This window comes from Stegodyphus dumicola, chromosome X1, assembly GCF_044657685.1.
Source record: "Stegodyphus dumicola isolate Sdum_Otavi_A_Nest chromosome X1, ASM4465768v1".
Classification (NCBI taxonomy): domain Eukaryota; kingdom Metazoa; phylum Arthropoda; class Arachnida; order Araneae; family Eresidae; genus Stegodyphus; species Stegodyphus dumicola.
The window spans coordinates 155,761,609-155,776,862 of NC_140780.1; the positions used below are offsets into that span (position 1 = coordinate 155,761,609).

Consider the following 15,254-nt stretch of genomic DNA (forward strand, 5'->3'; position numbering starts at 1 on the left):
AACAATGAAACAAGCAATGTACTTCCTAAGCAACACACACCACGAAAGCCTTTGCAAAACATCCCATGATTCAAAATTTCCCAGAATAATGCAAACAATTACGTCATAATAGGGTTTCCATAACGTTCAAATACTCAGGTTACCATAAATGATACAACAACTTGGCGAAAAACGAAACAACTTGGCGATAAATGAAACAACAACTTCGCGATAATAAAAGGGCTACCTTAAAGTCAACTCTACCCAAATCGAATACATACCGTTTGTAGAAAAGAAAAGCAATAGAATAATTCACATTAACCTAATAATTTTCGCTATAAACTTAAATTAGAAATTTAAGCAAATACAAAAGTAACACACATGTAGCAAAAACATGGCATCTAATGTGACAGTTAAATCAAAGTCAACTTAAAGTATGAAATATAGGATTATGTAAAGTATGATGTAAAGTAAACTATGATATTTGATTTTACTATTATTTGAGAGCAGGTTATGAAAATTACTTTAATTCTAAGTAGCTTCTAGTATCATATATCCAGGAACTGAATAACTTCTAACCAGTACCTGATATTAAATTCTTCTCCACACCGAAATGATAGAATTCTTCAACTGGAATACGCCTTCAATGAATGTATACTCTATTTAATCCAAAATGTATTCAGTTTGATATTTCAGTTACTTAGCTTTTATTAAGTAATAATTGGGCTGCTGCTAATTTATATACTTTAGTGAGAGCAAAGACATACTTCTTTGTAATTTAAAACTTATCGCCAACTATCACTTCTGCTAGATTTGTCCAACTTCATAATGCTATGAAAATTAGAAGAAAGGGACCAAATGAATTTCTAATGCTCTAGTCTTGTACTTCTGATAGCCCACCAAAGGGCCGAGCCACACTGCTAGTTCGCCCCGGCGTTCGAATCCTGGCGAACGCAGGCTGGCTGCATGGGTTGTAAATACACACATGTCCATAAATTAAGGATAATGCAAAATCAGGCAAAAGAAGAGTTAGAAGCAAAACAAATTTGACTTATTTATAAAGCTTATTTATTAAACAAAAGGTAAAGAGCAAAAAAAGATGCTATATGTTTAATATTATTAAACAAATTAGGATTTTTTCTCCCTGGAGCAAATTACAAAAAAAAAAAAAAAAAAAAAAACCTATTTACAAAAAAACAATATTACATGGTTTGTATGATTGTTAATACATTGTATGTCTCCCAGACGATGCAATACAGTCCATAAAACGGCTAGGCATGCTGAGTATCAAATTATCGATCTGATCTTGGAGGATATTACACCACTCAAAAAACAATGCTCTCCAAAGTTCCGGTAGACATGTAGGAGGAGGTTGACGGGCTGCAACTGGTCGGTCAAGCATGTCCCACACGAGCTCTACTGGTAAGTCCGGTAAGAATGCTGGCCAGTCCATACGGGTGATATCCTCCGATTGAAGGCATTCCCTTACGATGTTTGCACGGTGAGGACGGGCGTTGTCATCCATAAACACAAATTGTGCGCAAAACGAGACAGGTCTGAGGCTTTGCTCCGCCTGTTTCTTTTGGCAGTAACTGCCAAATACCAGTCCTCATTCGGCGTTGTAACTGTGGGGCGATCTGTGCTGTAACGTGTACTCACATTACCATCATCTTGGAATCGTTTCCAAAGCCTGGAGATGACACTCTGGACAATTCCAAGTTCGTCTGATACTTCAAGTTGGGTACGCCCACATTCCAGACGGTCGATAATTCTACCACGTAAAAAATCATCCAAATGCGTCCTTTGTGTCATAACTATTCGGTTATTGCACTGAAATGCTTATAAAGCGCCTGCGAACAATTTTACTTCTTTGCCTGTATTCCTTATATATCACTCTCTTACACTCTCGTCATTGTGACGTACCATCTGTGTCATCTGGTTACTTTCCGAAATTTGCATATGATTCTTCAAGATGTGTGTAGTGATTTTACAGGTGATATATTTATTTTAGAGTTCGATTTCCGCGTGACTCCGAATTATCCTTAATTTATGGACATGAGTGTACATAATTTCGTGGTTTTCCATATGTGTATCGTGTATGCGAGCTAGTTTTCCTTAGAAAGTCCTTCACGAATGCGTTCTCCTTATTCAGATAGCCCTTGAGTAGGTTTACTGTAATTGAATAAACCAAACCACATCTGTAATGGTTCATGCTGAAAAATTTCCTTCCATTTTTTTATTTTATTTTATTTTATTTTCTGTTATTATAGTGAACTTCTTTTACCGCAATTATTTTTAATTCCCAGTTGACAAAGAACTGAGTAGTTAGTAAAATTTTGTATTTATTGCAGAAATATCAACGAATAATTACATCTGTGCTTTACAAAAGAAGTTGATTTGACTCACTGAAATAACTGAAGTGTGTTTACTGATTAATTGGATTACTTTTTCTTTTTATCTAAATAAATTGCTTTAATATTTAATCTGTTTTTATTATGTTTTCATTTGCTATTTAATGCTACAAAAAGAAGGAAAGAATATGGTGTTTCTTTTTTTTTTTTTTTTTTTTTCAGAAAATTGCTTTAAAAGTTAATTTTCTAATCTGTAAAAGCTAATTTATACGTTGTAAATACATAATTTTATTTGTAGGCTTTTTGTAGATGGACCTTACAGTAGCTGTTTTGAAGATGTGTTGCGATATTCAGTGAGCATTTGCATTGCTGGTGGGATAGGTTTTACTCCCTTTGCCTCAGTTTTAAGATATCTAAGGTTTGTAAAATATTTAAAATTTTGTGTAAATTTTTATTCGAAAATTTTCTTAAAAATATCTTTTGCTTCAGTTTTTCTTTTTTTCTCCTTTTTATGTTAAAAATACCAATAGTGAATTCTTTTCAGTTTTTGTGTTGTTACGTTTTCCTACAAGGGCGTTTGCAGCCTGGCAAGTTTTGCTATGCTAAGAAACGTAAGATTTTTAAGTTCTACCCTCCTTGGTAAATACCCAGCTTCCAAATAGTTATATGCAATATAGTTAGGTATTTCAGAGTGTGGTATTCCAAAATGTTGTATGAATGAGTTGTTGCTATTCGTTGCTTGTCGGTCACAAATAAGCCAACCATGTTGTATTTCAGTGTGATATTCCGGAATGTCGTATTACCGACTCGTTGCTATTCGTTGTCCTCGATCACAACAAATAGCAACTCTGTAAAAGCCGATTATTTGCCAGGTAGCATTGAAGTTAAAATTGAAAATTTGATAAAACCAATAAACACACTTTTAATAAAATAAATTTATTTAATCCTTAAAAACGTCTTGATAAAAATAGTTAAAAATAAATTCAATGATAGTACATGTAACTGATATTATGAATTTTTGCAGCATTACTGTACTTTGCAAATGATGTCTTTAATGTCTTGTGTTATGTACCTCAACAGGTTCTCCAATTAATAATCATTTGTGGGAGATATGAATTAAATTAAATTTTTCTCATTTGGTATAGGGGATTCTTGCACTATATTGTACTGTTTCGGAAAAAAAAATCAAATAACTTAACTGTCATTAAAAACACATAGCATCATACAGTCTTTTAGTTACTGACCAATCAGCATTAGTTTTGAAAGTAAGTATTACTGGAAAAGGGATAATGCATTTATCAGATGTAAGAGACAGTTATCAGGATGTTTATGTGATCTGCTGAGAAGGTTTCACAGATACTACTGAGTTTGTGGAATTGCTGCATAAGCGTTTTTTGACGAAAATTCAAACTGTTTCTTCTGCCTTCGTTTTCAGAAGCGCTGAGCAAAGCTCAGCTAGTCAAGCAGATAAGAACTTCGGAATTTTCTCCAATAATCGGGCACCACTAGATCCAAATATCCTTGTCCATTTCGTCCGTGATATTAAAATTCACGTTATAGCTGTAGACTTTTCAGAGTTTTGCAGTCGTGTTCTCTCTGCTAATCGAAACCGAGGTCTTTCATATGCTAGCTGGATGTGCTGACCAATGCATGAGAATATCTTTAATTCCACAGATTCACATTTTCCGTACTTAAGAAGTGACTGGGGGAAGATAATTTAGGTTATAGTATTACTTGAATATAGCAAAACAATCGAGGTCCTTAATCTACCAGCTTAAGGAAAGGGATGATTTCGCGGAGATTTTCTAAGGGAAATTGGCTCATATTAACACTGTACATGGGAAAAACCAAACATGCAGCCAGCTGGTCTTCTTGGGTTCGAACTACCAGTATTCAGGGATCATAATCACTTCACTTCTAGGAAAGGAAGACGATGAGTCTTGATGAGACCTCTAGGTCAGCCAAATCAAAGTAGGGACTCGATTATCTTCCACATATTTAAACTCGAGCGCCAGAATAGTGTTAATGAATTTAATTTGGGGAAGGGTCAACAGGATTCTTTAGAGGTAAATCATGCTGCTAGGAATCAAATTCGAGGTCTTGCAGTTTATTAGTTGAATGTATTGACTATTTCATCACGATAACACATTAGAAAATTGTCTTTAATTCCTTATAAGCAATTTTAGCACTAAAGTAGGCTTTTCCTTCGGAATGTAATTTTGCTAACCTCAGGCGACTGGTTCACCGATGTATGGAGAAAATAGACTTTACTCTCCATCATAGAATAAAACATGATTGAGCTCTTAGGCTATTATGACCCACATTGGAAGAATTAATTTGTTCCTTTTTCAGCATTGTAAGCCAGCGTATTTTTGATTAGATGCAAGTAATAAGTCCCAAACTAAATTCTGCTTTTCTCCAGTCGAACTATATGCACCATTTTGTAATTATTATACTTGCATTCAGAACCTTAGCTCCTCTTTTCTGTTTCAGTCGTTTGACCTTAATGAAAAAAATAATCGTTAAATCGCTATTATGAATATTTTATTCCTAATCTTGGCCATAAATGCCCTAAATGCAAAAGAATTATCGTATTAGCAACGAACAATTTATCAGTTATTATTATCACTTTGAAACAGGTAGAACAGCATATGCAGTAGCAGCTTATTATGATGTGAGAATATGTGGACGGATATGCAAAAAGCAAAAATGGCTTAATTAAACTCGCTAAATATTAATCAGGTGTAATGAATATTTAGCAACAAAAAGGATATCACCTCCAGAAACAGCAGAATGTTCTGCTGACACGATGCAGGTCGTTTCGACGCCGGTTACAGCCGAAAACATCGCGGCAAAAACATCGCGGATGAAAACGTCGCGGAGAAAACAACGCAAGGCGAAAACGTCGTGCTACAAAACATCGTGGGAGAAAACATCGCAAAGAGAAAACATCGCAGTTCTAAAACATCGTCGTACAAAATATCGTCGTCGAAAATAAAGCGGTTCAAAAACTTCGCGGTTTAAAAACATCGTCGTCGAAAATATCGTGGTAAAAAATAAAGTATATACAAATCATCGCATGACGATAACATCGTAGACATACTTTTTTCAGGCTTTAATAACTGTAAATGGATATTCCCGTAATGATTTGTGAGCGCAAGATGGAAAGAAGGATAATTTTTACTTTCATATTTTTTATTGACTTATAAATTTTAGCTGAAAAAGTAAGAAGGAGACTTAAGCATAGAAAATTAATGCAACTTATAGCACTTAATAGAATTTTAAACCGACATAGTTAACTAACAAAGGTCATTAATAAATCATTTTTATAAAGTTTTTACTGGTAATTTTTTATGAAAAGTATTATCTAAAAAAGATTAGAAAAAGGAAGGTAAGTAACTGCATGACCTTATTTATAAAAAAATTGCTAAGTTAATTTTGAGATTATTTTCTTCACTTTTGTTAGTCTAATACTCTTATAGCGAAAATTATTTCTTGTTTTGTTTCAGTTTATTCGTAAAATGTCATTAAAATTTCCATGCACAGCGTGCAGTCAGTTACTTGAATGACGATTTGTTAGTTATGAAGAAAGTCAGCTATGCATAATATTTCAGTATGATTTGGATTTATTAGATTATGCCAAAGCACACTACGGCTATCTGCTTAAGGGGTGGGATTCCTTTGTGGAGTACATTCTCAGGAACTGGTTCATATGCACATTATACTTTAGGAAAATCACGAAAATCTTCCTGCAGCTTTTTTTTTTTTTTTTTTTTTAGTTGTTGTTGTTTAGAAATAATGTATACTTGCAGTGAACATTCTTGGTGACTATCTCTCTCTAAGACGAACAGTGTTTTTGAGAATAATAAACATTGGTTTTTAATCATTACGCAAGTTCACCACATTCTCTCAAGATTAAACAGATATGGAATTTTGAGTAGTCGCTTTAAATAGGATTGCTTACATTTACTTTTAGATTTAGACATTTCTTATTTAGCACTTTAAAAGTATTATTTAATTTTTCATATACATTTTATTCGAAAATTTTGTAGTTACTTGTTGAACTTACAGTGGCCAACTTTCTAAGACAATTTTGAATGTTTTCTTTGGTATTTCTTAATTTTCAGAATATCTTAAATTATGCTCGCCAAAAATCTGTAGCGAAATTAAAATTAATATTTCTGAGTGAGATTCTATTTTGTAGCGATTCTTTGCCTAGCAACTTTGAAGCGACTAATTTTTCTCGTAGATTTTTAATTAAAGATAAAATTTAGTGAAATAAAAACTTAATCGAATTTCCTTTATATAGATTTCAAAGATAAAAACTGTACATATTTTATATTGTCTTTTCTTTTCACTGACTGAAATGTTTCAAGTACAATTTCTTTTTGTATTTATATGACAAATTGTTTGGAATAAGAAAATATAACATTTTTATGAATCATATGAATCATATGAATACATATTTATGAATCATATATGCTTTAGAAACATATGATTTTGAATATCAATCGTAATTAAATTTTAAAATCCGGATTCGCTTCGTGCATGATTATTTTTTAATTAAAGTATCCAGAAAGTGCGTCTAGGCATTAAACTATTGGAAAAAGATATCTTGAAAGAAGGCATGTTAAGTTCCATAGTTTACGTTTTAAATCAAACAAAATTATCTTTTTGTTTTAATAATTTTACTAATCTTATTGTTTTTTTATCTGTAATTAACTGTAGTTTTAGTTTCTCAGTTCACAATAATAAGCAAAGATATACTGTGAAATAGCTAAGTCAATGAGAGGTGTAATGAGGAGTGTTATTAGGTTAAATGTAGAATTCAGTTTATCTATGTGCACCACTGTAAACAACAAATATACTAATTGCTTATCTGGATTTCTTTACCTCAACGTTAAACATTTTCTTCCTCTTACACTCCACAGGGAGGGAAAAAAAGCTTCTCTATCTCTTTTCCCATCCATAAAAACTCTACTACGATGTTCATTATTGCATCTGCATGTAACAAAAAGAACAAAATGTTGCATATAAGTTTATAACTTCATGGAGTTACCCATTTTTTATACTTCGATATGTGGTCTTTTTAATATTCACGTAAGGCTTAATTAGCATGTTGGCTATGATTTATACTATATACTTGTATAAAATCGAATCACATGCTTTTTTAAGTGCTGGATTGCTCAAAAAAAAAACTTTTTTTCGTTTTATTGTTAAAATATGACTAATTTTTATATAAAGTGTAGTGGTGATGGTGCGTGTTAAGAGGACTACATATAGTCCTTATTCGTTTTGTATATTGTCCGTATTTACTAGTCCTTATTATATTACATATTATAGTAATGCATTTTAGTAATATTTACGAATTCGCATTGATACTGTGACACAATCATTTTGCTTCTTGAAGGCAACTTTTGAAATAAACTTCGAATGTTTCAGTTTCATCATAAAATGAATTGATACGAAAAATATGATTTAAATTTTGTGCTCTAATTTTGCATTAAACTGGACCAAAATTTTTGGGAAATCCTCTTGTTATTGAAAACTAATACATATATAAAAGTATAAAATAGTAGTTTCTCTAAATTGTTTTGAATTTCTTTTAAATGAATGTCAAATGCTTCTAGGATTAATATATTCCTAATTGTAATGGGTAAGAATTGCAATAAAATTATAGCTCATAGGAAATGTAGAATTATAAAACAATCAGATAATTATGAATTTTCTCAACTGTATTCAGAATTCTTGCATCTTTTTCTTTAACATTGAGTCATCTATGATTGTTTCACTAATGACCTAGCTAACTGCAGTGTTATCAAATGAGTCTTACAAAAATGCATATTATGATGCTTCAAATCATTAAAACAGTATAGATAATGGCTATCTGGTTACATCTCTGTGTAAGGTCTTTCTGATTTGTATACACAAATATTTGAGTTATATTTATTTTATTGACAAATGTTTAGAAAGCAGACGTAAAACTCTGATTGACTTAAATGAATGTAGGTCTTTACATTTATGACTGAAATGAATGTAGGTCTTTATACTGAAAATAATGCTAGTTTCATAACGCCCTACAATTAAATATAATATGAATTTCTTGCATATCTATGAATTTGCAATTTGAAAGACACACAATTAGCATTTTTGATAGTCCAGTATCAATGAACACATAAATTCAGAAATTTTAATGAAGAAGATTTCTACTTTTTCTACAATATTCATTTAATTTATTTACAGTTATGTATAGAGTATGAGCTTAATTTCAGGAGAGGAGACTAGAAATGTTAACTTTTTGTTTACTCATTTACCTGTTGTAAAAGTATCTGGAAGTGGCATTCAAAGGTAATTTGAAATTTTTACTTAACTTTAATATCTTCTACAATTTAAACAAAATGAAGTAATGTGCTATGCATTATAGAAGAAGATATGATTTTACTAAATAATTACAATATTATTAAAAAAAAAAGCTGGTGTAAATATCTTATTTTTCTTTCATGTCTTTCTTTTTTTCTTTTTCTTTTTTTTTTTCCCCCATTAAATTACTAGACAAATTGCGTACTTTTGACCGATCTTACTAAAAAAGGTTTGGTTCCTGGAGTAATCATCCAAATAATTTTAAAAATCATTTAAAATGTGAAAAAGGTTGGATAGGAGGTAGTCAGCTGAGGAGCATTTGATATTTTCGTTTTAAAAGTAAAAAAAAATATATATCTTTTCTCATTTTAGATTTTTTTTTCCCTTACATAAACCAACCTTATCTCATATAAAAAAAAAAATAAAGCTTTGAAAACTACAGATCTCAATAAGTTCAATCTCAGTGCAGATTTCAAAAGTTCTTTTGATGCCCTTCAAGTTCCATAACCGACATAAAAATTCTTGTCAAAGGCATCTCTCGTGAATAAAAAATACATTTTTATTTTAATTAAAAAGAATAAATATTTTAGTTAAATAATAGTTTTACTTTTAATAAACATTAAGTTAAATTAAATTTAAATAATTCTCTTGCGCATTGATTTAAGTAATGAAATTTGAATTTAAAAAACATTCTCTATTCGTAAAAAGTAAATTTAAAGTTAATTAAATTTTAAATTATGAAATTTAATTGTAAACAAATGAATGATTAATTATTGCTGCGAACTAATCTGCAATATCATTTAAATTCTGGATGATACGAAACACGAATTGAATAATTGAAGAGTTAGGTTTGGAGGCAACTTCCCTTGATAAGTTTGTCTCCTGCCTGCTCAACAATTATTCACTTATACATTTTAAAATTTTTTTTTACGATTAAAAAATTTTTTGGAATTATATATTTATTCATGGATTTTGATACTTTCACGTAATTTATATATGCTGTCAGAATTTAAATGATATTGTAGATTAGTTTGCAGCAATAATTAATCATTTATTTGTTTGCAATTAAATTTCATAATTTAAAATTTAATTAACTTTAAATTTGCTTTTTACGAATAGAGAATGTTTGTTAAAGTTTTATTTTAATTAAATATGTTTACTTTTTGTTTATTTGCATTTTTTCTATTGATTAGTTCTTAAATGTTAATGTTTTTTAAAGAAATCGATATATTAATATATGAATATAATATATGAATCATATGCTGAAAAATTCTTTCCCTATGCTATTTACATAATCAAATGGTTTTTTTATACTGAAATAAGTACTGGATATATACTGAAAAGTCTTTTTACATTCATATACTGAAAAAGTATTTCCTTATGCTATTTATATAGTGAAAAATGTTTCCTTATTCTGAAATAAATACTGAAATGTGTTTTATATTCTTCCCTAATGCTATTCATATGCTAACTTGTTAGTTTTGAAAGACTCTTTTTAACTTTCCCTCTATATTAATTTCCAAACTTAAGCTGAAACTTCGTTTGCAACATTAAACCACAGTATTTTATAAAAGAAGACTTCCATCATAAGTCATCTATTTTATGAAGCAGTATAGAGATTGTTTGTTGAATTACATAATCACCTTGTATTAATGTTTATTTCTCAGATCAAATTATATCCAAAAGTGCATCCTGAAAAATTCGTTTACAATAGACTGTGTTACTTTTAGATTTTGCAGTGCGTCAGGAAATAATATTTTAAATCTATATTTTAATCAAAAGTTGCCATTCTTAATATTATATTATTTTATTCAACACAGTGCTTTATAATCCACTCTTTTACTATTTTTAAGTAATTATAAAAATTTATAGTTGTTATTGAATAATGAAAAATATTTATGGCACCATTATAAAATTTAGTGTAGATATGTCAGCCTTGTTCAAAATTTGTAGCTTAAAAATAAACAATAATTTTACTTTCCTTCATTTCGTAAAAAAGGTGATATCATGTCAAAACTTTGCAAATAATGTACCATCTATTAATGCAGTTATAAAAAATTAATTAAATAATAAATACTTCATTGTATACATTTAAAAAATTAGGAGCGCGAGAAAACTGTAAACATAGCAGAAATTTCCGCCTAAGTTAGAACTAATATTTAATATTGCTTCATAAATATTTTCGAATAAGCTATACATGGAAAACCATAAGCATATTTTGAGAACGTATTTTTGTAGCAAAAGACCGATATTTATAGTGTTACCCATTGTAGAAAAACATGAAACTCTCTAAAATATCTTTCATATTTATCAAATAAAACTTCCATTTATGTATCATTCTATATTTAGCAAATGAAAAACTGCTGTTAAGGATTTTTAACGTTAAATTTACATTACTGTCATATAATAAATTATTTTTAAAATTATGTTATATAATCAGTATTGATCAAAATTGAAATGACTAGGGATTTAAAAGCAAATCTCTTACTTCAGTTTTCAAAGTTTCCCCCTTTTAAATATGCAGAAATACGCAATAAAATACCGTATTGTCTCAAAACATAATGGTGACATATATGAAAAAGTTTTTTCTTTTAAGAATCTTTCAGAAAGACAAAAGGGGCTTACATATAAGATGTGCCCACGTATATAAGTTTGATATATCAAAGTAAGTTACAAGAAAAGCCATTAAAAGTCTAATCTTATTAGTATTTTAGATAAAATTAAGTAAATATATCTCCCATTGCTTTACGAGTTAAAAAATACTCTTAAACGTATTCTTTAATATTAAGCTGCCTGATCAGGATGATTTCAGTAAGGAATAGAAATTGAAAATTTCGTCTTATATGCATCCACAATGGTATTAAATTTACTGAATTTTATTAAAATATAGATAGCTTATTGAGCTAAAAATTTATCCACTGTAAACAAATACTCTAAAGTTATTTTCTCACACAAACATGAATTAATGAAAAATGAAACGAAATAAAATTTTAATTGATAAGGATTTTTCAAAAATATCGTTATTGTTAATACCAAATCTCCAATAAACTTTAGCTTCGCATACCGTTTCAGTTAATAAATGATATTTAAACGAACAAGGCATCATCATTTGTCGTTCATAATTTCTCTGATGAAATAAAATTTGATTTATACTACCAAAGAGTGTATACCAAAGAGGCTTAAATAAAACACATTATATGGAGTAAAATATCATTCACATATATTCATGAAAGCTAGTATAATTGTAAATATCAACTCTAAGAGCATAAAAGTTCGCCTAATATTTTTCAGAAAATATAATGTAATTACGACTCATGTTAAAGCTGTAGTAATAAAAACATGTATAATTATATCAGACATTAAACATCCTCATTAATTAATGTATAAAAAATTTACACCTGCAGTTGAAAATTGTAGGCTATTCCCCTTAAATAGTCTAAAATAGGCCGATCATTATACTCATTTACAATCTTTTGAATTCTGAGAGATGTATCTCTGTAAACTTTTCTACTTACTGGTGGATGGTGACCTGCAATGTATTATTCAATTTTTATAGAATTTAAATTTTGTTCCTTTTTTAAGTAATCAATAAATTTCCAGATTGTTGGATGGCATCCGTTCATAAGTTCGTTGAATCTGCGATGCCATCCTTCAACCGCATTATTTGTCCTTGGAACTTTATCTTTTACAGCATCATAACAGTTCCAAAGAGGAATGTCAAACACTGGTCTGCGACGTTGTCCACGACGAGTAAATCTACCAATCCATGTCTTCAAAATAATTTATGATTGGGTGAATGATGTTCATATTATTTACAAAATAAGTAGATGATATTAATTGTTCAAATGCTTCAATGACATCTGAAGTAGGAACGAAAGCCAAAGCTGCAAGTTGAGAGATTTCCAAAACGAAATTCGGATCAGTTTCATATTTACTTTGCAAACCTGCAGACTGAATCTTTCTATACACACACTGACTTAAATGAAAAAAACATCCTCTCTGAATGATATTCGGAAAGGAATTTTTAAAGGCATTTATGGCAGCCTTTTCAAAATCAGTCATTACAGTTTTGGGCTGCAGATTCGGTTTCAAAGATTTTATCACCGTAAACACTCTATTGTATGTTTCTTCGCGTTTGTTTGGCATTAATACATACACTGAAGGTATCACATTATCATATTTAACACCATGGATTGTATAAATCTGACTGAAAAGCGGTGGTGTTGCTTTAAAAGTTCCATCAGCAAACCAGTTCGGACATTCAGCCATGAAGTCCAGATTTCTGAGGGTCGAAAAAATTAGAATTCTGTCTGTCTGCACTCCACTGTCATACAGCAAAAATTTCTCTTCTTTTAGTGTTTTTGAAAACTGTTCTGGGATTACTAATTCTTCAAGACATCTAGGATTATGCAATGGCATTTCTCCGTGTCGAGCATATCTGATAATTTTTTTAATATTTTCCACTGGTGGTATATGCCCCGAAACAGCACAAGGAAGACCAATTGTACCAACTGCTGCTAAAGAATGTGTCGATTCTTGCGTTGTTACCGCACGCTCTTTAATTGAACTCATAATCTCTTTCGCTGTAATTTTGCCAGCATTTGGAGAATGCCCGTGAGATGTTTCAAGAATTATATTATCATCTTGAGTGTGAATTCGCCCTTTACACTTACAAGTAAAATACTCTACACATTTCCAAATACTTTTCTCAGCACTAGCACGTTCAAAATTATAGATGTATCCTTTCACCATAAGTTGTTTACGGTTCTTTTGGCTGATGATATAGTGTAACGGCATGTTGGCTTCTCTGACAGAAAATGCAGTTAAGTTTCCGAGTTTCAGGTACAACTAAGACTTGGAGCATGAGACATACATTATTTGCCTAATTGTCAAACAATGGTTTTCTCGAGGCAGGAGCCACCTGTTTCCCCTTCAGGCTCAAATGATGTTTTACAGTTTGTTAAGTAAAAATAAGCAGGTGTTCCATTATTGAACACAGTTAGTATATGTTTATTAGTAGTTGAACACCAGGAAAATTTCTGTGAACTGAAAAATGTCAGCTAAGCAATTTACAATTTGATTTATTTTTAGTATATCTGGAATCATTATTGCTAGTTTAAAACTAATGAGCAGTTTTTGTATATAGTGCTGGAACAGATTAAAAATTTAATAAAAATTAAACTCGAGGTTCCTTTCAGGTAACGAATATTAGCATCTTTACTGAGAAAAGCTAGTAAACAGAGTTTTGAAATCGGAATAAATTATTGAATTATTTTAAAATGGTTCAAACCCAAAGAAAAAGATCTTTAAATCAAATATCAGATAGTAATTGAATCTTAAAATAATTAGACTGAAATTTTATGATAAACAATTAGAAGTAAAATAAGATAGAAAGAGAGATGAGTCTAGTTAGAATTAAAATATCTGTGTAGAATTAAAATAAAAAGAGTAAAAAATACAGCAATCCAACATCCAAGTTTTAGTTATAGAGATGTCTTATATAAGCATATTATACTCTAAGTAATGTGGTAAAAAGCCTTCCGTGTCATATTTTTTTGTACAACTGGTCTATTGTAATGATCTGAATGTTGAGTTTTATCAGAAGTACTTTATTAATTACGTATCTCGAGGTCTCTATCGATATTTATCCACGTATTGTCGAGCAGCGAGTACCAGATGCATGTAGATCACAGCCACTATCATACTATAAGACTATAAGAAAACCATTTACTTGAGAAACTTAAGATTGAGTCTACCAGGAAAATCAGAAATGAGGTATGAGCTTTAAATCTAAAAGTCACTCTGCACGTTTTTTGACTCATTTTCATTTTTTATTGAATCTTTTTTTTTTTTTTTTTTTTTTTTTTTGTTTCACATTTAATTTTACATGAACAAACGTTTCGCAAAGCATTCGAATTTATAAATTATAATCTTTAATCTTATTGTAATCATGACCCCTATTAGTGGTCGAATGGTTAAAATCGCTGAATGCTAGGGGTTTGAACGCAGTGCCATTTCAGGCAAAGAGGCTGGCTTCGTGGTTGGTATCGCAGGCATCCTTTCTCTAAGCTTGATAGCCTTTGTGTGCCTTGCCATATTTAAACAACCTAGCCTATTGTGTAAACATAGAAACATATGATAAGAGATTACACTCTTTATGGAAACGAAATGTACGTGTCGAAAGTGTGCAATTAAATTCTGGACATGTTGTTTACATATATGTTTATATGTAAATGTAGTATGTAAATTGTGCAATGCGTTTATTTGCTAACAATTTTTATTTTTAGTGCATTTTTATAAAGAATTTAAATACTTCTTACATAATAACAGGACCGAGACAATGATGAAGAGAAAGAAGTACTCAGCTAGAATAAATAACTCAGACGGGAATTGCACGGGAAAAAATAACATGAAAGACAGTGTTATTTAAACCTGAAAATTAATTAATATGCATTATTCTCTGTCCTGATAAATATTTTATGTAGGTTTTTTAATAATTAAGTCTTTTAATTAAGTTTTGTTTAATTAGGTTTTCTTATCATATGTGTGGAATTTAATCATTTA

General features: G+C 30.3%; 1 protein-coding gene across 25 annotated transcripts in view; it reads left to right on the forward strand.

The window, feature by feature from the left end:
• Window positions 1-15,254, forward strand: part of LOC118203271 (NADPH oxidase 4-like) — a 365,714-nt gene that overhangs the window by 195,777 nt on the left and 154,683 nt on the right. For 22 of the 25 annotated variants that reach the window (XR_015038569.1, XR_015038570.1, XR_015038576.1 and 19 more), the window contains one exon: window positions 2,629-2,748. The exons of 1 other annotated variant lie outside the window; for it this stretch is intronic. Coding sequence is in view for 15 of the 24 variants with exons in the window: in XM_085807835.1 (XP_085663961.1) it covers window positions 2,629-2,748 (120 nt within the window). In the remaining 9 variants the exon portion in view is untranslated. Of the gene's footprint in view, window positions 1-2,628; window positions 2,749-2,874; window positions 2,942-15,254 lie in introns of all 25 variants that reach the window. 2 more of the 25 variants (XR_015038575.1, XM_085807831.1) reach the window with 1 other exon arrangement.